The 23538-nt window shown below is 47.6% G+C and overlaps 1 protein-coding gene and 1 pseudogene across 1 annotated transcript in view; one reads left to right on the forward strand and one right to left on the reverse strand.

Moving 5' to 3' along the window:
* The window catches only part of Dock1 (dedicator of cytokinesis 1), a 439069-nt gene that overhangs the window by 52336 nt on the left and 363195 nt on the right, over positions 1-23538 (forward strand). Inside the window, exons 5-12 of the mRNA XM_042701327.1 lie at positions 1884-1980; positions 5551-5699; positions 8325-8460; positions 9178-9335; positions 10371-10452; positions 11433-11568; positions 17860-17932; positions 20934-21013. Coding sequence (XP_042557261.1) covers positions 1884-1980; positions 5551-5699; positions 8325-8460; positions 9178-9335; positions 10371-10452; positions 11433-11568; positions 17860-17932; positions 20934-21013 — 911 coding nt within the window. The remainder of the gene's footprint in view (positions 1-1883; positions 1981-5550; positions 5700-8324; positions 8461-9177; positions 9336-10370; positions 10453-11432; positions 11569-17859; positions 17933-20933; positions 21014-23538) is intronic.
* LOC122126888 lies at positions 4613-4785 on the reverse strand (annotated as a pseudogene).

Here is a 23538-nt window from a genome sequence, read left to right on the forward strand (position 1 = left end):
AGCCTATTATGCTGGAACAGCAAATGAATAGCCAGGTGTGAACTTGGAAGAAGGAGCATTAGAATGTTTTTCTTTTTGGTCTCTGCTCCATCTTCACACTCAGTTAAATATGTAAATTATAAAATTACTAATCATATGATTACTGCATAATGACATCTCTTTGGCTGATTACAAAATTGCCTTTCCAAGCACTGTACTTTTAACATATAAAAAGGACTGGAGTTCCACGATGCATAATGAAGATGAAGAAAGCAATTGAGAGGCGGGAGCGGTGAGGCCCTGCCCGGTGGTGGTTTTATTTTCAGACAGATAAAATGTTTTGTGTGCAGAGTTCTAAGTGGAAGAGGAAGAGAAAGTTTTTGAAGCTTTGACTCTTTTGTGGACAGAACTGATCAAGTGTGCGTTTAATGTGTTTTCATATTTGGCTGTGTCAGAATCCTAATGCAAATCACCTTGCATTGGATTAATTTTTCTTTTCCAAAGCATTTTGAGATATAAATGTGAGCGCAGGCTGATTTTTGGTAAGGAGAGCCACACGTGCCTCCTCAGAAGACAGGGAGCCGGTCTTAAGCACCAGTGTAGGGGAGTGAGCAGATCAACGGGCGACTGAGCAGCGCACCAACAGTTGTCCTGCTGCTGCTTTGGGCAGTGAGTCATTGGTTCCCATGCAAAAAACTAGTGAGACCTCATCTCAATCAAGAAATGAGGTGTGGTGGTACTTACCTATCGTCTTGGCCGTGAAGAATGACCCCTCTCACCTGGGCAAAGTCAGGAGGACTGAGCTCCCAGCTCTGGTAGTCCAGCAGTGCTGATCAGCGGAGGCTTCTCCCTCCAGGCCCTGGAAGGCGACTGGCCCACAAGCACCCACGCTCCCATTAGCATCCTGGCTAGCCGGCCAGGCTGCCATTTTAGCAGTCATGTGCCTTGGACGACTTGATGGAGTCCCATTGGACAGCAGTGAGGGCTGGTTGCACATAGCCCTCTCAGACATGGGGGCCTAGCCCTCCCCAGGGAGATGGACGGTCTTCCCCGGGAGGAAGTCCCCTTCAGGGTTGCCACTATCTCTTGCTTAGGGCCTCTTCCATCAGTAAGTCATTCAGATATGAGAGTTAGCAGGGCAGCAACGTTGTGGTCCTTCGCACTGGTGTGGGCCTGTGCAGGGTGACCGGTTGCAGTGAATGTGGGTCCTCCGTGTGGGCTGACTCTGCTTCTTCAGGACACACTCAGGGACAGTGTCAGGACACTGAGGCAGTGGTCCCTGGGGCCAGATGCCCAGAGACACAAGCCACAGATCCGGTTGCTCACATGGTCCCATGCGGATTCAGTCTAGAGTAGTGCTCTTCCCAAGCACTGGATTTTTGAAAGATTCATATATGGTTAAAGAGTTAAAAGCAAGGCAGGGGTTAGTTTGGAGGGGGAGGGGAGGATAATGGGGGCTGACACTGGATAGCGCACCCCACAGGAGGCCCCAGGCCTCATTTCACCAAGGCTATCTGCCCCCCGCACTATCATGTGGTGAGTGTTCTGCCTGATGGTGAGGTGAAAACACTCCTAACCCGAACCGCAGCTGAATGCTGCACGGACTGGTTGTAGTTTACGGTGTGTCTTTGGTGGAGGGGTAGTCGGGTTTCCCATGACATTCGGAAGTCTTTTCATGGCTGTTACTTTGCCTCCTTTCTCTTCCCTACAAGCTGGATGGCTCACCTGCATTGTCACACAGGAACCCTCTCCAGCTTTGTGCAGAGACATGTGTTTCTGGGTGTCGACCTGGTCATGTTTGTCTTTTGTTGTTGTTTTCCACTTAACTGTTGGACCCCATGATTGGGATGGGGGATCTGTCCGATGCAGCTGACTGTGGTTCACCAAGTCTGCTTTTGTTTTAGGCAACATGAGACTGTCATCCCAGGCGACCTCCCCCTCATACAGGAAGTCACCACCACGCTCCGGGAGTGGGCCGCCATCTGGAGGCATCTCTATGTGGTGAGAAAATGGGGGGGTTAGTCAGAGCTTAATACAGTGGTGCGGGCGCTTGTGGCTCATTCCTTTTATCCTAATTTCTCAGGATGCTGAGATCTGAGGATAATGGTTCAAAGCCAGCCCTGGCCGGGAAGTCTATGAAACTCCAAATACCCAGCAAAAAGCCAGAAGTGGAGGTGTGGTTTAAGTGGTAGAGTGCTAGCCTTGACACAAAAGCTAAGGGACAGTGCTCAGGCCCTGAATTCAAGTTCCATTATTGGTATAAACCAAATAACAAAATCCTTTCCCCCACTTTCCCCCCAAAAAATCCCCTACTTTAGAACAAATAAGTATTTGTTTATGGATATAATAATATAATAGGGATGTTTCTTCTTTTTTCTTGCTATTACCTATAGGTAATGCCTCTGATAATTCTGATGGTTTTGAGTAGTTGGTTTTGTAGATGTAGCTATGTGGGTTACTGAGAGGGTAGGAGCTTTGTACATGCTGGCTTTGTGCTCAGCTGTCCAGTTCTCCTGGTTTTGGAAGAAATCCTATTAATGCGGAGAAGTTGGAGATCTGACATCTTTCATTTCATATTCCCTCAGGGCATTTCCTTGCAGATAAATTCATATTTGCAGAAGATTACCTTTTGTTAAGCCCGTATTTCTATTCACAGTGTTGATTTCTCATATGCTAATGTTATTATCACCAAGCCAGGGCTCTGGGAGGAAGTCAGTGCGTTAATTTCTCAGGAACACAGAAAACTTCCTAAAGTCCCACAGCTGCTCGGCATTTTTGATTATACAGTGGTTTCCTATAAATGCGTGGTAATAAGCAGTTGCTGTAATTGTTCATCAAATGGACTCAAAAAAACCTAAAAGCGTAAAGTTAGCCATGAATGTTTTGTGTAAATCTGAGCAATATCATAGTCGGTTTTTCATGTTCAACTTTGCAATTTTTAAACAAAAATATGGCAACAAAATAAACAGGAGTTGCTGCTGACTGATATGTGTGGATGCTGGTGTTAGGCTGTCCTGGAGCGGCCATTCCTAATGACCCCTTGTCTTCCCCCTATGAGCCTACATTTGACCCAGATGGACGGACCTTGTCTGTTGTAAGGGGGCTGGAACGGTTTCACGGACCTTTGTAACCAGGAGAATTAAGAAGAGGGAAGAGAGCTAGGTGCAGTGGGTCACGTCTGTGAACCTAGTTACTTGGGAGGCTGAGATCTGAGTGTATTGTAAAGCCAGCTGTACCAAGAGAGCTGCAGACTTTTCATCTCCGTTAACCACCAACAAGCTGGAGGTGGAGCTGCTTGTTTAAGTTGTAGAGTGCTAGCCTTGACCACAAAAGCTCAGGAACACTGCCTATGCCTTGAGTTCAAACCCAAGACCTGAATTAAAAAAAAAAAAAAATTAAAAAAAAGAAGAGGGAAAAGAACATAATGTTGCAGTAGATCATTAAACTTGATTCTCTGGTTTTTATTTAAGAAATCAAAATTAGGGTGTTATAATGAACACCACATGGGAGGTAAAACACCTTGCCAGGTGCCGTGTGATGAATGGGTGGCAAGGCTCTTAGCAAGTCCTAGAAGAAAAAGGAGTCTTGATCAGTTTTCAAATCCAAGAGCAGCAGATTCAGGCAGTACATTTTTTTTTTTTTAAACAGAAATAACAACTTGGCACGATGGCTTACCTCTAAAATCCTTGGGGAAACTGAGGTCAGGAAGATTGTGGTTCTAGACCAGCCTTAACAAAAAAGTTCAGGAGTCTCCTCAATAGAAACAGCTGAGCATGGCCATGCAATGTTGTGCCAGCTACTTTGTGGAGGATAAATAGGAGGATTGTAGTCCAGGCTGGCCTAACAAGACTTTACTTAATAAGCAAAATATAAAGCCCTGGGGTCATGGCTCAAGTGATAAAGCACCTCTCTAGCAATATCACAGTCCCGAGTTCAAACCCCAGTACTGCTATAAATAAATAAATACCCTCAAGACAAAACAAAACAAAAAACAAATGATGATGGCCATGTTCTATTTTTTTTACCGGGACCATAGCAAATCAAATGTTCCCCAGTTAGGTTCCACCTGGATTTCTCTTCATGAAAAGGCTGTATAGGGAGTCCCTAATTGGTGAATAGTGCCACTCCCATTGCAAAGCTGTTTTTTTCCTTAGCACCATGAATCCCTTCAGAATATAGATTGGGTGGGAAGAAGTGTGAGTCTGCTGTCTTTCTTGTGTGCATCTTCCTTTGGCAAAGAAGGGGAGGGGGCTCCAGACCAGGCCTTGCACAGGCCCTGTTCAGCTGTGTGGGCCAGAGGACACACAGGCAGCCATTGTGTGATGGCTCCCTGTGAGACTTTGCTGACAGCCAGGCCAGAGTGCAGGCCCCACGGTGCTGGAGGGTCCAGGTGTGGGGGCTTCTGAAGAATGGCAGAAGGAATGAGCAAGAAGGGAGGGCTTGCAGCTGATACCAACACACAGGGAGCTTGAAGTGTTGCCTATTCCTTGACTGATGATAGATGTGCAAGGTCACGCTTGAGTCTTACCTGAGCTCTGCTATGCTTCCTTCCATCCCTCTCTCCCTCCTTCCCTCTTCCTTCTCTTCCTCCTCCTCTTCTTCCTGTTCTTTTTTCTTCAAGTCCCCCGCGGGCTTTGGTTTCCAGAGGAACCAGGTTAGTAGTTTCAATGAGCAGACAAGTTCCTATTCCATCTCCTTACTCCAAAAATCCATTTCATAAATTGTCCTCAGATGGAGGAAGATGGGATATTACACTGATAAGAACAGACAGGACGCTTGATCATAACCCAATGGCAGAGAACAAAGGCATTCAACCCCTTGATTCAGTGCTGTATACTTGGGAATGTCCCCTGACATCTTGAGGGTGGTGCTTTACTTCTTCTTCTTATTTTTAATGTTTGATTGCTTCATTAGAATCAAATTTTATATAATGTGCTCTATTTCCTGCTAAAATCAGTCTGAGTTATATTAATTTTAATTTTTTTTTAGCAGTACTAGAATTTTAATTCAGAGCTTTGTACTTGTTGGGCAAATGCTCTACCTCTAGAGCACTGGCCCCTACATGCCTTTTTCTCTTAAAGTTTGTTTTTTGGTATATATTTATGTCAGTTGTGTTTTGGATAGGTTATCAGGCTTTTGCACTGGGCCCAACTCAGACTGAGATATTCTTACCTCTTCCTCTCATTTAGCTAATATTTCAGGCATGTACCACATCTGGCTTCTATTTGAAATAGTTCTCACTAGGTTGTTTTTTTTTTTGTTTTTTTTTTTGCTTGGGCTGACCTTGAACTATGATCCTCCTGTCTTCAACTCGAAGTAGATGGCATTAATAGGTACAAGCCACCTTATCCAGCTAAAATCAATTTTTAACTTGACACTAACCAAATCTCATGGTATAGTGTATATATTATATATATTAAAAGAAGTATCTGTTCAGTGTGATCTTCACAATGCTGTTTAATTTTTTAAAATTATATTTTTTATTGTCTTTAAGTAGTAGTTCAAAGGGGTTACAATCCAACATTTTACACGAGAAACTTTTCCATGACCTTTGTTTCCCTTCTTGTCTAGCAAGATAACAGGGAAATGTTTCGAAGTGTCCGTCACATGATCTACGACCTCATCGAGTGGAGGTCACAGATTCTGTCTGGAACTCTGCCCCAGGATGAGCTCAAAGAGCTGAAGAAGAAGGTTACAGCCAAAATCGATTATGGAAACAGGTTTGTTTACTTAAAGATGATTTCATGCTTAAATTACCCAGCATAATAGCAGGCAGAAGCCTGAGGACACCACAATTGCATTTCATCAAAAAATCAAATTTCTAACATCAAAACAGAGGCATGTTTCCACTTAGAAAGGGGTGAGGTGTTGTCCGCTGCGTTCTGAAATTCAGGGCACTGTCGAATCGCCCTATAAACCTGAGCTCTCTTTCTCCCCAGGGTGGGGTGTCCCCCTCTCCCTCAGGTTGGGGCGGGGCAGCTCCCCACAAGGAGCTTCTTTCCTTTTCCGCATGTGGTAGTACTTGCCCTTAGTCCAAGTGTGCAGTACTCAGAACTAGGGTTCTTCCCAGGGACTCCCCCAGTTCTGAGTCCCAAGACAGGTCACCATGAAACTTGTCCTCTGGGTAGTTGTGCCGGACTCTACAAACAGATGCACAGCTCGGCCACGTTCAAATTCTAAGAAGCTAGCTCAGGCAAGTGCTCCCACCCAAGGCAGGCGCCAGCCAGCTCCCCTTGAATGCCGGCATAGACAGTTACCCCTGCCCCCCAGGGCCTGCTCCATGTGGGCAGGAGACCCTCTCTGACCCCAATTCTGTCAGGTCTGTAACCAGAACGAAGATGTGTCTAGGCGCGTCCAGTCTCCGTTTATTTTGTTGTTCTTGCAGGACTGGCACATTTTTTCCCTGAAAATTCCTGGCTTGTCTTTCAAAATTTACATTATTATTATGATTCAATTATTATTAATTTATGTAGCCATGAAAAACACCTCTAGATTTACTGTAGGTGGTAGAGTTGGACCAAATGATTTTGGAAGCCTTATACAGTTCATCTGGTGCCCAGCCCTGGCTGAACAATGCTAAGGTAAACTTAGACATGATCTGGGCACATCTACATCTGAATCACTTGGAAAGGCTTTAGGATACGGGATGCTGGGATGCACCCCTGCTCTGACCCCAACCACACCAGTGCTGACCCTGCCCACAGAGCCCTGGCCATGCCCACAGAGCGCTCATCCACCCAGGGTACTGACTTGCCCACATAGTACTGCCACATCCACACCAATGCTGACCCTGCCCATAGAGCCCTGGCCACGCTCACAGAGCGCCCTCAATGACCTCAGGCCTCTTTCTGGTTCCAAGTCTGTTTACCCTCAGGCTGCTGCAGCTCTGGTTGGAAAAGTGAAGCAGTTGCAGTTACCTTCCAGATGGTGCTGTGCCAGCCTAACGGTAAAAAAGAAACATAGCTGACCTGCTTTTGAGTCTCACCTCTAGCTTTAAGCTGTGTGTCAGCAAGAGAAATGTAAGGTTAGCTTGTGATGGAATGTTTATTGTTGGATTCAACTCTCCTCCTAAGCTGGTAACTGTTAAAGACATCTTTGGACTGCAGTTTATTTTTCTGAAGGACTTTCTTGTGTCATATGGTTTTGAAAAAAGACCTTGCTCCTATAGATTTGTTAGTAGTAGAAATATAATCCCAAGGGCTGGGCAGGGTATCAGCTGCCTCTGGTTAATTTCCTGCTCTAAGATCTACTTGTTCTACTAAAAAGAAAATCAGAGTACCCCACCCTGGCAGAAATTTTGATTTCTTCATTTTGTATAATTCCTTTTACTTATTTTTTTAAATAAAAGGTTGGGTTAAAAATATCAGATAATAATTGTACTGGATTTGGGAATTAGAGAGACTTTTGCCAAAAAAAATAGTTCTAGATGTAGTATGGACAGACTTATTAGCCAGATGTTGCTTGTATTTTAAGTTGGCCACTGCATTCAGCCATCTGGCCAGGAAGTTGCTTAATGTAATTGTGAATAACATCCATATGTTCCCTGCTCAAACACAATGGAACATCTTTATTGTAAGTCTTCTGGTGGCTCCATGTAGGTTTTGGCACGGACACTAGGCAGAAGGGAAGTTTTGTTGAGATTCCTACCAGACAGTGGTGTGGAGTTTATGTGTGGGTATTTGTGTCTTTGTGCCAACTCTTCCTCCTCCTCTCTTTCCTCAACCCAACCACGATATGACAGCTGCCATCTTTTTTTTTTTTCTTTCTTGTGCCTGTATTGGGGCATGAACTCCTGGCCTAGGTGCTGATCTTTAGCTCTTTTGCTCAAGGTTGATGTTCTTCCACTTGAGCCATACTTCCACATCTGACTTTTTGGTAGTTCATTAAAGATAAGAGGTCTCACAGACTTTTTTGCTCGGCCTGGCTTCTAACTGTGATCTGCAGATCTCAGAGTCTTGCATAGCCAGGACTACAGGTGTGAGCCTCGGCTCTCAGGCAACATAGCTGTCCTCTTCCACGAGTTTGGATGTGATTATGACAACATAGATATATAGTGACGTACACAGGTTTTGTATGGGTGTACAGTGTAATGTGCTTTGTCTTTCGGTCCTTTCTACTGTTCTCATGCCCAGTGCCTTGGCTTGACTTCTTATTGATTGACAAAGTCACTATTGCAATGGAACTAAAAACTGAGACATTTGCTCTTTTAATTCCCAAATGCGACAACATGTGTTGAGTTATTGAAAACCACACTTTTTGAGATATTTTCATCTGTTCAGTGGCTGGGGCTGAAATTGTCCTGGTGTTGTTTGTAACCCTGAAGTTGTGAATTCTTGTTGTTCTAGAATTCTTGACTTGGACCTTGTGGTGCGCGATGAAGATGGGAATATTTTGGATCCAGAACTAACAAGCACCATTAGTCTCTTCCGGGCCCACAAAGTAGCTTCTAAGCAAGTGGAGGAACGATTGCAAGAAGAAAAAGTATGCTGGCCCCTCTGTTGTAGGCCGTGTGCATGTGGACTGCACTTCTCAGGGAGCCCAGAATCTGCATGAATGGGAGAAGTACACAGAGTGCATCCCGTGATAGCCTGGGAAGGGACAGCGGCAAGCAGGGAGGCGAGGGGATTCCCTTCCTGAGGAGATGCACGCAGCGAGCTCTCAGTGACGCTCACCTCTGTAGTCCTCTGTTGAGTGGGAGACAAGGCCATGGTCAGCCTCTCCTCGCTGACAGCGGAAAGTGGGCAACCTAGAGTAAGCAAGGGGAGGGCAGGGAACATGTCTCAGCTTTTCATCTTCTCTGTCCTTCAGGGCTGACTCTAAGAATTGCCTGAACCATCTTTTAATTTAACGTGCACTTATCAGGCATCTGGTATATGTGAAGGATATGATGAAGAATGAGACAACGATGTCTGTGGGTCATTTATTCTGAGGGTCCCCCCAAACTACAAAAAGCTATTCCTCCTGTGGTCACCTTCCTGCTCCCTGCAGTTCTGTGACCCCGAGGATACTCAGCACTAGCTGGTACACAGCACTGCGACCCCGGCCTAGGGTGCTGTGTTTTCAGTGTGGTGGATGTGTGGTTTGGGAATGTGTGGTGGGGATTGCAGAGACACCGCACCAGTGAGAGTGGCCGGCTAGCTGTGAACCTTTGCCCAGGGGCAGTGCTGCTCATGTGGACTTTGTTTTTTTTCCATGTAGTCTCAGAAGCAGAACCTGGATATTAACAGACAAGCCAAGTTCGCGGCCACCCCTTCTCTGGCCCTGTTTGTCAACCTCAAGAATGTGGTTTGTAAGATCGGAGAAGATGCCGAGGTCCTCATGTCTCTCTACGACCCTACAGAGTCCAAGTTCATCAGGTGTGTGACTTCCTCGGTCACAGTTTTGGAGTCTGATTAGATTTAAGCAAATGGCACCAGAACCATCCATACGTCCACTTGGACTGATAGTGCTGGGAAGGCAGGCTTCAGCTTGAGGGGCTGTTTCTGGCCAGCATGGTAGCTGGTTGGGCTCTGGGTGGAGTATGCCTTCTTACAGCTGTGTTGCTGTTTAAAGGTTGTTGGATTCCAGTAGTTCCTGGAACACCCTGTGATATTTTACGGGGTGAGCTGGAGGTGGAAGCAATCCTTAGTTTTATGTGTGTCTGTATAAGACTTTGTATTTCCATATTCACCAGAAGGTCACCTTTTCCTAACTTTTGAATGTTGTTTCTGTGACTGCTATGTTTCTCCAAGCCGACTGGCTGGAATAGAGTCTGGAAGGGTGCTTGCCACCTATGGACTCATCATTAATATCTGCAGAGTGAAAACGCAGCAACCCATTGTTCTGGTAGGGTCCTCTTTGTCCAGCTGGAGACATTCTAATTAAAGTGTATGCGAAGTCTGCAAGAGTCGATATGAGTTAAGACTCAAGTGTCTACTCTTGTATTATTCAACGATTAAAACCTCAGTGTAGGTCTGAGACAGAATAACTGGGTGAATTCATTCCCACTTCTGATAAGGACTTTATATCTTTCTGATGTAGGATACAGTATTTGCATTGTATTTGGTTTGTTTTATGTTCTGAATTAAATATACATTGTATTGAATTTTATGCTCTTATCATTCTAAATTGACAAGGCTTTTCAAATTGTAAACATCGAAATACAGTTCGCAAATAGTTCCCTTACAATCATAACTGAAGAATCTCAATGGAACCCTGCCAAGGTGTGTGTGTGCAGTATTTGCTCATGAGGGAATTAGTCTATTCGACATTGTTGCTGTTTATACACTCACAGTTTATAAATGTGGTTACAGTAGATCTCCATGGTATTAATTATAAGGTCATGTACATGTGCATTTAAGACCCTGTTATATTTGGAAAATTAATTGGCTTTTACTTCTTCCTTTTTCCAGTGAAAACTACCTTGTTCGCTGGTCGAGTTCAGGGTTACCCAAGGACATAGACAGACTGCATAATTTGAGAGCTGTCTTTACGGTAAGTGCACGCTCCAGGACTAGTTGTATTGTTCATCTCTCTAAAGGCTATGTTAAGTGAGCTTTTTCTCTGATTTTTTTCTTCACTGGTGCATGGACCTCAGAACCTTGCAGCATAGGTTACTCTTAGCTATATGGAAGTTGGAGTCTCTAGCTAAATTTAACAGTCCCTGTGACTAAGCCAGGTATGGCAGCACATGCCTGTAATCCTAGCTGAAGGTTCACATCGGGAGGATTGCAGTTCAAGGCCAGTCTGGGAAAAAACTTTGCAAGACCTCATCTCAGTCAGTAAAGCTAAGTATGTTAGCTGGGTACCGGTAGCTAACACCTGTGATCCAAGCTACTCAGAAAGCTGAGATCTGAGGATCATGGTTCAAAGCCAGTCTAGGCAGGAAAGTCCATGAGACTCTTATCTCCAATAAACCACCAGAAAACCAGAAGTGCCACTATGGCTAAAGAGGTAGAGTGCTTGTCTTGAGCTGAATTGCTGAGGGACAGTGCCCAAGCCCAGAGTTCAAGCCCTACAACTGACAAAAAAAAAAAAAAAGGCTAAGTATGTTGTACCTGACATCCCAGTTAAGTAGGAAACATAAGTAGGAGGATTAGAGTCCAAGGCATAAATGTGAGAGTTTATCCAAAATATAACAAAAGCAGAGAAGGCTGGGCGTGTGGCTCATGTTGCGAAGATCCTATCTAGCAAGCGCGAAGATCCTATCTAGCAAGCGCTTGGCCTTAAGTTCAAACCCTAGTACTGTGCTTCCCCTCAAAAATACTACCGTGACAAAGATTTTCTCTATTACAGCGTGTCCCTTAGACTTATATCTCAATTCACTTAGGTTCCTTTTTTCCTTTGACAAGCATCAAAATGCTGCAGTCCTGATTGAGAGAAGACTCCCAGCCCAGGTCTTCCCCCTCCTTTCTGCTTGCATTCACCTTGAGTAATGGTTCTCCATCATAATTTATGGAAATGACTATTTCTAGGACCTTGGAAGCAAAGACCTGAAGAGGGAGAAGATTAGTTTTGTCTGTCAGATTGTCCGAGTGGGTCGCATGGAGCTGAGGGACAGCAACACTCGGAAACTGACCTCGGGCCTGCGGCGACCTTTTGGCGTGGCTGGTAATCTATTTCCTTCTTTTCCTTAGGGTGCCAGGTCACCACCTGCACCGGGAGTAAGAGCTGTTCTTGTATTTTCCACCGTGGGCAGCTTTGATTTAAGCTTTGATGGTGGGGAGAAAAAAGAAGTGTATTCGTTTTTTTTTTCCTGGATAGTTTCAAGCTGACCTACTAAACTCAGGAGGCTTTGGGTCGAAGAGCTTTCGAGGAATGTTTGGTTTGAAAGGAGATTTCATTTTTTCTTGGGAGAGGCTGTGGCCCATTTCCCTCAGCTTCCAGGGAAGCCAGGCATCGGAGGGTTTCAGGCTTACTGGACTTGGCGATTGATTTGGATGGGAATGGTGTAGACCCATCAAAGGATGAGGGTGGTGGAGAGAGAGAGCACAATGAGCCCAATGTAGGCTTTTCCTCCTTTGTATCTGCCTGGTTATCTTTGGTGGAAGCAAAAGCAAAGTGTGATCCTGGTCAGATCTCGTGATGAAGGAGAAGTGTCCCCAGACACTGGTCACTGGCTGACCATCTCAGTGTCATTCCTTTTTTCATAATTTGGGCCAACATTTTCCTCACTGTTTTATAGTTACTGTGGGATTTTGCCATCTTGTCCTCTTTGTCCTTACTTAGATTTTTTTTTTTGAGACATACATGTACACAGTTCCTTCTGTTTTTTGTTTTAGAGACAAGGTCTTGCTATGTAGTTCTGGCTAGCCTTGAACTCATGATCTTCCTGCCTCAGCCTCCTGAGTGCTGGGCTTACAGGCATCTGCCACTACTCCTGGCTTTTTTTTTTGTCAGACATGGAGCTTGGATTCAGGACCTGGGCGCTGTTCCTGAGCTTTTTTTTGCTGAAGGCTAGCACTCTACCACTTAAGCCATAGCTCCACTTCCAGTTTTCTGATAGTTAATTGGAGATAAGAGTCTTCTGCTCAGACTTTCCTGCCTGGACTGGCTTCAAACCACACTTCTCACATATCAGCCTCCTGAGTTGCTAGGATTACAGGTGTGAGCCATCAGTGCCTGGCTGGTTGGGGAAATTCTTTATATTTTGCCTGCACAATGATGAGAGCTTCTCAGAAGCTCAGAACTTAGGCTTTTGTCTCTCTCTTCTACATAGACTGTGTTCAGAACAGTTTTAGATCTGGACAGTTCTCATATCCCTGTGCCGGACTTGTAGCCGGGCAGGGTTGAGGGTCCCCTCCCACGGGAACTCTCATTTCAGCAGGCATTCCGGTCCCCATCTTTCAGAGGACACAGGCTGCGCTCGTGGTCATGCTCAGCATTGTGCTTCTCTGTCGGTTTGGGACAGCGAATCCTGCCCTGTGTCCTCCTCTCCGCACAGAAGTCATTCCACTGCCCTGCAAATCCCCCATGCTCCTGTGGACTTTAAGCAAAAACGCATCCAGTCATTTAAATCAACGATAACCACTTCGTGTGGTTCAGTGATGTGGGCGTCATAAGCGAGAGAAGCAGGCTGCTCCACGCTGCTTCCATCTAACTGCTGCTGCCGTCTAATGGGCCGTTCTATGATTTCCCCGGCTGTGAGTGAAATGTGGAGGCTGGGGTTCCGCTGTGGGGTTCCTTCGGCCTTGCACCAGCGCGCATAGTCACATTTCCACTCACGGTGACTGGAATTCCCGCTTTATAGCTGCTCCTCCACTTTTCAGAACCTGTAAGTCCCTGTAGGTAGTTGAGACACCTGTATTTTCTGCAGAAATTTTCTGTTCTCTCCCTCTCTCATCTGCAGGGTAGTTTGAAGGAAATGTTTTATTTTAGGCACAGCCGTATTAGGTTTCCTGAAGTAATCAGAGACGTCTTTGACAGGATCCCTGAGCTGTTCCGCATGCCAGCGTGGTGCGTGGTCCTCTGGTTATTAGATTACTGGAGAGATCACACTGTTGTTAAATTCCTGTGAGCGCCATTGTCGTTGGAGTTGTTAAAGTGAAGATGAGCTTTTGGCGAAAGGCTGTCAGTTTCCCTCTCTTTTTGATTAAAATGGGGTTCCCCCACCCCCAGTATTCTTCAGTTCAGTTTTAATGTTCCCAGGGAATGATGGCACAGGGGCGTGGCAGGGGTGATGATGGTCGCATTCCTGTGCATGCCACTGTCACCCATGAAGGCTCAGACTGTGCCCATATTTGCTGGCTGAGCTGGCGTTGGGTCAGAGCCTCTTGGCTCCTGGACTTGTCTAGAAATCCAGAAACTCTGGCCTAGGCTATGCTGTGGGGCAGTGCTGATGGCCCTGACTTAGTACTTTGTTTCTGGAGTCAGCGGGCACTCTGGCTTCTGTTTACTCCCTGGGGCTTTGGTCTCTGTCCGTGAGGCCGGCCGTGTCCTAACTCCTGGTCTCTACAACCACTTTTCCACTGCTGGCTCCTCTGGATTTGTCTTTTTTTTTTTTTTTTTTGGGTCGGTCGTGGGGCTTGAACTCTGGGCCTGGGCGTTGTCCCTCAGCTCTTCAGCTCAAGGCGAGCGCTCTACCACTTGAGCTACAGCGCCACTTCCGGTTTTCTGGTGGTTTATTGGAGATAGGAGTCTCACGGTCTCTCCTGCTCGGGCTGGCTTTGAACCGCGATCCTCAGATCTCAGCCTCCTGAGTAGCTAGGATTACAGGCGTGAGCCACCAGCGCCCGGCTTGGATTTGTCTTTCTTTGTCTTCTTCTTCTGTCTCATGTCCTGGTACCCAGTACTCTGTAGGTTGCTGGTTGTCTGTTCTGGATACGGTCTTAGCTCTCCTGACTCTCACAGCTCCCTGCACGGCCTGGCATGAGAGCCTCACTTCATAACTTCAGTCCCCCTTCCCCACCCCCACTCCCCCCACCCCACCCCTGCCTCTGCTCTCTGCCATTGGACATCCCAGGCCTGGTCACATGAAGGCCTCTCCCAGGTCCTCTGGGCAGTGACCTCTGCTCCTGGTCATAGCTACCTTGCCATTGTTTGCTCTCTTGGCTCTTCAGCGCCTGAGGAAGCCGGAGCCTCAGTTCATCCTGGGCCCCATGGCGGGGTCCTCTCCCCCCCCCCCCCGTGACTTCAGACGTCTGCTGTGTGAGACCCACTCAGTGGTGTGCACTAAAGTAAGAGCTTGAACTTTCTGCTCATTCAGTGTCCAGTTTCCGAATGGAAGTCACCCTGGGACACAGCGGGGGAGCATTTCCTCGTGATTTTTGCTAAGCAGATTTATCCAATCCCAAAATGCTACCCAAGCCTGCCCGTTATGTGTCGGTAGCACTGTACCCAGGGGATGTTCCCCTTCTGTAGCTCAGAGTGTATCTGCACAGAACCCCACCTGCCACATGAGCCCCTCCCACACGGGCCCCTCCTGCCACAGGCCCCCTTCCGTTCCTGCCAGAGGAAGGAGAGAGGCATTTTCTACTTTATTCTACCTATTTGTATGCAGCTCCAATTTCCACATGCAAATTTAATTTTGAGGCTTTCTTCAGAATGATTCTTGCTTGTCTAGGTCAACAGAGCCCAGTTCCTTAAAATGAGAAAAATATTCATGGATCTTTAAACTTATCAGTTTTAGTCTTATTGAAAAAAAAAAAAGTCAAAGCCAGGCACTGTGACTCATGCTTGTAATCCCAGCTACCCAGAAGGCTCCGATTGAGAGGATTTTGGTCTCAAGCCACCCCAGGTTAAAAGGCTCCCATCTCAACCAGTAGCTGTGGGCAGTAGTGTTGGGCTGACATCCCAATACTGCGGGAAGCTCCCAGTCTAGCTGGGCCTGGTTAAAATAGTGGGACCTGATGAGAAAAATCACAAAAGCAAAAAGGACCGGAGGTATGGCTCAAGTGGTAGAATGCCTACAAAACCCGGAGTGCAAACCCAAGTACAGTGACACCCTCCCTCCCAACCAACCAACAACAGCAGCAGCAAAACCCCAAACCCTCCGATTACAATCACCTTCCTTTCTCCTAAGCCTTTTGATAATGTACATTCAATACTGGACATTTTATGGGAGAAAGATTGTTAATAAATCATTCCTAAGTCTACATAGCCAGGGCTGTACCCTGTGATGAGTCTGGTATATTTCTAATTGTTTTTCTGTGTTTGTGGTATGTAATTTAACAACTGTAGCTTAGTAAGGTTGGTTGATTTTTTTTTTCCTGTCTCTTCGGTCTCTTTTTCTTTGCCATTTTAACCATTTTCAGATGCACCGTTCAGTCATAGAAGCCATGTACCATTTAGTTTCTAAAAACTGAATGTCTCATGGACATCTGGTTTTGTTAAGTTGATTCAGGGGTTAGGGTTTGGAGGAGCAGAGTCTGTGGCTGTGTCATTACTTCTCTAGTCTGTGTGGTGCCGGAAGTGTGGCGTGAGGGCCCTGGAGCGGAAGCATCCCCCTCTGCTGGCCACAGAGTCTCATCGCTGTGATGGGGGAGCTGTGGTCCTCATGCTCACTTGCTCCACGCCCAGATGCTGTTACTACGTTGTGGGGATGCATCTTTCACCAGGGCTTGAGCTGAGCCTCATCACCTCCCCATTGGCTCTGTCCCCCGCCTGCCACCTTCCTCTTCCCCACACACGCTGCGTGGTTGTTTTCTAGCCCACCCACTCTCACTCCCACACACCATCGTGCTATCTGCGACTGGATTTGACAGTCTTCCACCTGGATGTGGACACTTGGCTGCCTTGGTTGGGAGGCGGTTCTCATGAGTCCCTTGTGTCTTCTGACATCAGAGGTGATGTGTACGGGCCTCGTGCTGGGCAGGGCTGGGCCTGTGGCATGGTTGTTATTTGCAGGATGAAAGCGGGCCAGCATTGTGGGTGCTTGAACTGAGGCTGTGTTTCAGGCCTACTTGCTGCCTTCCTACACACAGTTACTGAGTCCCATCAATAGCCGGGGTTCATGCTGGTGATTCCGCAAGCGAGCGTGATATGAGAGGAGACCCACCATGAGCCGTCGAGACAGTCTGGGGTAGAGGAGCGCCAGGTTCAGGCTGACTTTGTCCTGGCTGCAGTCACTTGGGTGGCATCCTGTGAAAGCCAGCACGATTCCATGCTTCTACACTAGTGGTTACGTGCATGCCTGCGTGTGTGAGTCCCTTAGCAACAGGTAGGGGCTGGATGTGGAGCCAGCCACCCCCATGAGTGCCCAGTGCTGGGCAGGCATCTGACCAGGGTCGGACCTGCGCTCCACCCCATTGTCTGGTGGTCGACCGTTTCCCATGGTTTTCCTTCACTTTGGATTCTTGGACATGGATGTTTCTGAGCACACTGGTATATTCTCCGGTCTCTGGTCCCACCAGTTCACTGGGGGCCATGACCCATCTCATTCCACACCGAGCAGGGGACATAGCCATCCTGTCTTGCCCTGTAGGGGCTTGCCCTCTTTTGGGGTCTCTCCTTGGACAGGGGTCGTGGTGCAGGAATGACATTCGTCCACATTTTCAGTACACGGCGCTTGTCACTGGGGAAGAACTTGGGCGCTCTCACCTTTGGCCAGGTGAGGTGGGCTGGGAAAGACACAGAGTCCGAGGTCATTCCCAGTCCTCTCGGAGCTAGGCTTGGGTTTTCTTGCTATGTTTGTGATAGCCCAGGGTAAAAGATGTTTTGTCCAGAAGGTAGGAAGTAGCTGGGGGGGGGGGGGGGGACCTGAATACTATCAGGGATGTAAGAGTTTCTCTGGGATGTTAGGGAGCCCAGTCCCTGCAGCGCCTGCCTGAGCTAACCTAGTGATCCAGAGCTGGGCACCGAGGCCTTTCAGCCCTGTGGCTTCGGGGTATTTGTCAATTCCTGTCTGTGAGCTTCAGATTCCTCTGATGCACTGCAAGTGACCAAGGGCCAACGTTGAATGACACCCCCCATATTCCTCAACAGACACCTGTGTGGGGTGGCAGGGGAGAGGGGTCCTTGGTAAATTAGGGCTACTTGCTTGGTGTCTTCTGATTGGAGTGTTGCTGCTTGTGATACGTGGCTGTGGACCTTAGTTAGGCTTAAGTGAATGAGATCAGTACAGTCACACAGGCCCAGGTTTAGGCGCCCGTGGCTGGATTATATTTTCTTCTTCCCAAGATTGTCTGTGGGGTTTCACAGCACAGAGTCGTGGCTAGGGGATGGCAAAGGAACTTTCTCGGTGTGATGCTGACTGCAGCTCCAACTCCATGGGGCTCAGCGTTCTCCGTTGACTGAGTTTGTCTTCAAACAGAGAAATCATTTAGACTTGAAGAAAATTCCTCTACATAACCCACGGTGGTTGGCTAGAAGAGGACCCTGAATTCCTTTTGTTTGTTTGTTTGTTGACTTCATATGATTGTAGCATTTAAGCAAAACCCATCTCTGTTCTTTTCTTGTTCCCAGTGATGGATGTAACTGATATAATAAATGGAAAAGTAGACGATGAAGATAAACAGCATTTCATTCCCTTCCAGCCGTAAGTATGGAGCGGTCCAAGTCCTAACCAGATAGAATGAATGTGGAAGTTCTACCTGTAATCATCCTTGTAATGAAGTTTCTACATGGAGCTCAAGGAGGGATTCATTACCCTAATGAGAAATCTGTCTAGTCACTGCCACAGCTAATAGAATTTTTTGGTGTCTGTTAGAGTCCTGGTCCTGGGGGTGGATTTCACTGTGTTCACTGAGTTACCTACTGTCTCAGAACAAGAATTACAATTCTGATCTAACTTTAAATGTTGCTGTACATAATTGATTTATCGTAGCAGCAATTCACATTTTCAAAATACAATACTTTCAAATTCATCATACAGGGTTTGCCGCTTTGAGAACAGAAGCCAAACAAAATAATGAGTTCTTTGGTTAGAGCAAGAAATAATACTTTAAAGCTTCTAATTTACACTGCGGAATTTTTCTGTCGTGGTTTTTCACTCAGAGTGGACCATATATGTGCTTGTCATTTTTTAGTCTTTGTCTACTTCTGACCCATAGTCTTCTTTAAAGGACAAAAGACTCAGGAAAAGCCCTGGGGGAAGATTTGTGGAATCGATGCTTTGATTTGAAGCTAGACCCCATGGGGACGTTGGAGGGTTTTCTGTTTTTTCCTGGTCTTTGGCGCACGTGTGGCCGCCTGCATGCCGGTCCTCGGCAGCCTCGGGAACACTGCTCCCTCAGGAAGCGGATGGCGATGGCAGAGAGGCGGCTTCTCCCGGCTCTGAGGGTTTGGAGGGATAAACTCCACGGGCTGCTGTGGCCTAGCCACGTGGCCTGTCATGGCGGTCTGTGTTCTTGCCTTCTCTTCCTTTTTGTTTTTATTGAAAGGATTGCAGGCTTGAAACCATGGTATTTTAGAATGTTTACGTTGTTTATGGGGTGGAGGGGCTGCGGGAGGCTGGTGTGGGAAGCACCTGTTTTGGGAGGTGTAGGGAAGAGGACATGGCATGTCCTTCACACTTTCTTAGTGACTGCCCCCGAGGCCTGAGTGTGACACCACCTGTGTGTAGAGAGCACCGCGGGCTTGCTCTGCGGGCAGCTCATGTGGGCAGCAGTGCCCTAGGCTTTCTGTGTAGCTTTGTAGAAGACTTTGTAATTTTCTTGACAAGAGAATACCATTAAACCCTGCATCACCTAGCCTAAAGCCAGGGTTGAGTTATATTTATATAATATATTTATATGTATGTAAGTATACATATATGTATGCAGATATAACCACACAAAACAGGAGACAAAGGCTGTTGATAGCTTTTGACTTGTTTTTGTTTATCCAGTATGTTAACCACTATCCCATGTAGTTATTTACATCAACTCAAATTGAACAGGATAAACAACTTAGCTCTTCCACGACCCCAGAAGTGTTCAGTTCCCCATGGTGTAGGTGGCTACAGCGCTGGACAAAGCACCTACAACCATCTCCATCACTGGAACACTGTGGTGGGTGATGTTGTGTTGGAATTGTACCCAGTGAAGGTAGTTAGGAAAAGGAACACAGTTCTGCAGGTTCTGGAAGCTTCTTCAGCCAATAAAGGGAACATCGTTTTGGAACATGGGCAGACATGGAGGTAATAAATAAAATACATCCTTGTAAAATGATCATACTTTATTGTTTCTTGTCCATAAGAACCAAAGCTGTTCCTAATGCTATATTATATATTAGACTTCAAGGTTTCTGCCCCAATGTGCCATTAAGTTGACTTTATCTGTTGTTTTCTCTCTATGAAAACTCAAGGGGAAAATAATAAACAATCACCCAAAGCTTTAGGTAAGGAAGTTACCAGTTTAGATATATGGTTTCTATGAGTCCTGGCACAAGGTCTTTGGGATCTCCTTTGTGTCTTTCTATCTTTTAGTGATCGTCCCCTTTAAAAAATGTTACACGCTCATCACTTACGTAAGCTGTGACTCTTGCTCTATAACGGAGGTCTCCTACGCAGATTGATGTTTTCAGTGTTGGAAGCACAGAGAGCAGCTCATTTCTAATGGCAGCCTAAGCCACAGAGCCATTCTTGGGAGATGTCGGCCTAATGAAACCATTTTTGCTCCATTAAAACTGATGTATTATCCCACAGGGCTTGTTTTAGGAACGAAAGCTCAGCGCATCTCTATTTTTCTCTGTCTCTGTCTCTGTCTTTCTCTTTAAGTGGGTGAAGTACAGCCCTCAGTTCCCTTGAGTGATGCAATGGTTATCTCTGCCATTGTGTCCAGAATTCATTTTCAACTTAACGTGCACCATGGGTATTTCCTTCTTTTCCCCTTTTGTGAGCCATGGCACCACATGCCGTGTCTCTTGGCACGTGTGGCCTGGTTGGAGTCGGTCACTTACGCAGCCAACATCTAAGGAGGCTCCTGGCTCAGGGGTGCTGACAACCGTGCGGGTTTACACCCCAGTTGGTGTCCTGTTTTCAGCGTCCCCACCATGGCGGCCCCTCCCACGTGTCCTTCTAAACCCCTCACAGACCTAGAGGGCAAAGCTCCAAACTTCCCCCAGCTGTTGAGTTTCAGAGGTGGTTTTAGGGGATGGGTAGGGGTCTTCGGTTCCCTTTTCCCTTCAGAACCTGCTCCTTGTCCTCTGCTTGTTCAGGACTACCGATGTAGGAGAAATGACCATAACCGTGCCTTGGAATAAGACACAGTTGAACCACCATACTTCCCGACCACCCCTTCCAGTAGCAAAGGGAGTAGAGGCCCAGTGTGCATGTTTCCTGGGAATGGGGGACCCCGAAGGCCTGACGTCTCTCATTTTCCTGATCGATGCTTTTCCCTGTTTCTCTTGTTACCTATCCTGCCCTCTGTCGTGCGTTGACTCATGACGACGCTCTCGCACTCGCGGCGATGCTCCCCTGTGTCCCCCTGTTACTGTGACCCCTGGGTCTCTGTGCCCTTTGTCTCCTGTGGTCTTGGTTGTCCCGTGCCCTCCAGGCTCGCGTTGGATGAAGCCATTCGACACAAGCCGCTCAACATGTCATCCCGTTTTTCACCCAGGGTGGCAGGGGAGAATGACTTCCTTCAGACTGTTATAAACAAAGTCATCGCTGCCAAAGAAGTCAACCACAAGGGGCAGGGTACGTACTGTGCTGTGTGTGTGTGTGTATGTGTGTGTGTGTGTGTGCATGCACGCACATGAACCTTGGGGGGTGATGGCTGGCTGGCTGGCCGGCTGGACTTTCAGTCGGATGTGGGTGGCAGCCACCGCGGGGAGGGTGTGTCACAGTGGTCCCCTGTGGACAGCAAGTGTGGCTTCCTCACTGATTGCCTTTGTAAGGGTTACTGAGAGGCAGCTTGGGCTGCAGGGACAGCTGCAGACTGAACAAGACACGATTGGATCTCTGGTGGGCCACATGTTATCTGCCATATTCTGTATCTGCCACCTACCAGTTCTCCCTTCTCTCTCGTTACCCCTCTGGGATAGAACTAACTGCTATTAGGGACCAGGGTGACGGGCCACCCCCCCCCCCCCCGGGCTTCCTGGTGAAAGGGACAGAGTGGGGTATAGCAGCTTGGGATCCTACAGGAAGTGTCTTTTGGGCAGATGAGACATGGTTTGTGCCCTGTTCCAAGGGACCGTTCTACAGCTCCAGACAGCTTATGCGAGGCTCCTTTTCTCCTGGCCGTTTGTAGCTTGCCTGCTCCCGTCCCCTGCTCACTCTGCAGCCATAGCTCCTCCCATCCGGTCCCCAGCACGTGCCTCTGTCCCTGTCTGTCCTCACCGTGAGGTGTGCTAATCACTGCCCTGCTGGCTTCTGATTTGTCCCTCTGTCTCTCAGGAAGGTGGCTTCTCTGCCGTTCTGTCATGGACAGGCTTTCTCCCCTCCCACTCCCAATCTGACACCTTCATTGTTTTCAATCCCACACTGACAAGTTCTCAGCAGCTGACCTTCCACAGGCAGAACTAATGGATCATTCACCCCAGGCCTGGCACGGGGCTGGCCAGGAGGCTGCCAGAAAACAACTGATGATGGAGGCCCCCTCCTGCCCAACCAAGGGGAGTCAGCTTCAGAGCTTTGATGCTAGCCTGGCTTGTGAGGTCTAGGAAAACCCACTTACCAGCCCCCGATCCCAGTCCCCAGGCTTTCCTCAAACCACCTCTCCATCCATTCCCCCTTTGTCCTCAGGAGAGTACTAATTGAGTTGGAAGACTATTCTGGACAATGGGCCCTCCAAGGGCTCTGTAGGGACCCTTAGCTGGTATAAACCACCCCCTTCCTAGGCCAGCAATAGCAGCATAGCCATCTAAGCACTGAGTCCCTGGGATGGGCTCGATCACAGAGCACATGTAAACCCACACAGGCCCCGTCCTCTTCTAAATTCAGCCGTCCCTGGCTACCTGGTGGCCTCAGGTCTGAGTTTATATTGGTGCCATTCTCCAGGCTGAGAGCCAGTGAGCCAGGGCCCTAGCCGGCCCTTCAGCCCTGGAACAGACACTCCCCCCCCCCCCCCCCCCCCCCCCCCACTGCATGGATTTGGGTTGCTCTTGCAATGTCAGAGTTTTAGCGAATGTGGGTTTATAAACAAGCAGAAGGGGACTGTGTCAGGCCAGCAGGACACTACCCCCAGGGGAGGACAGAAGTCTGCCTCTGTCAGAGGCACAGCTATGCTCTGGAACATGATGACACCAGTGCCCAGCTGGTGCCTTGGACTCCTGGGAAGGGGGAGTAGATTCCGGTCACTGACTCACAGTGCCCTGGGCAATATCCCTAACCAGTTCTGCCTCCATCCTGAACCTTAGTTCATGGCTCCTGCCGGAGCAGAATCCAGGCCATTCCACAGGAAGCGATGGAAGATAGGACCCTGGAGTTTGGGTTGCAATTACTAGGGGCTGTTGCAGGCTTCCCTGGGGCTCCAGCTTTCCCGTCCTCACTAGTCAGGCTTGTGCCAATGCTTGCTTGGCCATTGGAAAACACCTGGGCTGAAGAGCGGGAGGAAGTACTCTGCCTGTCTATCTGCATTTGCCCCAAACCTTGGCCTATTCCTATTCTAGGTTTGTACGTACTAGTTACCTTGCTGCGATGTGTGCCTCGTCATTTAGTTTTCAGTGCTGAGGATCCATCTCTCAGTCTTGTAAGTCTTTTATAGTTGATCCAAATGATTCTCACTTGTGAGCTGCAGGTACATGGGTATCGACGGGGGCCGTGAGCCCGCAGCCCCGTGACCCCTTCTGTGTTTGTGATGTCACGAGCACCCAGCCTTTTTGTTTTTAGATGTTCTAGCTAAGCAGATGTCACCTAGAAACCTACTTACGTTCTTTGGAGAAAATTGGTCTCATTTTCTCCTGTGAGGAGAATGTTTTAAACTCATTGTCATCAGGAAAATTTAGTCTCTATATTTAAATTGTGTTGTAGCACAATGGATGCTGTCACTAATATTCCAGTTAAAGAATGCAGATATTTGAGTGAGCTGGTCTTTGTCAGGAAAGAGAGGACAGGATTTTCAGTTATTAACAACTACGCAGAGCCAGGAGACAGGGGGAGGCCGTGGCCAGACCTCCACTCAGCTGCTGCTGCGTGTGAACTAGAAAAAGGGGCCCCTTGTCTGGGCGAGGAGATGGATCTAGTGAGGGATGCGTGGCGTGCTGAGCCACTCACTTTCT

The sequence above is a fragment of the Dipodomys spectabilis genome, unplaced genomic scaffold (assembly GCF_019054845.1).
Source record: "Dipodomys spectabilis isolate Male_0828 unplaced genomic scaffold, ASM1905484v1 ptg000289l, whole genome shotgun sequence".
NCBI classification, from domain to species: domain Eukaryota; kingdom Metazoa; phylum Chordata; class Mammalia; order Rodentia; family Heteromyidae; genus Dipodomys; species Dipodomys spectabilis.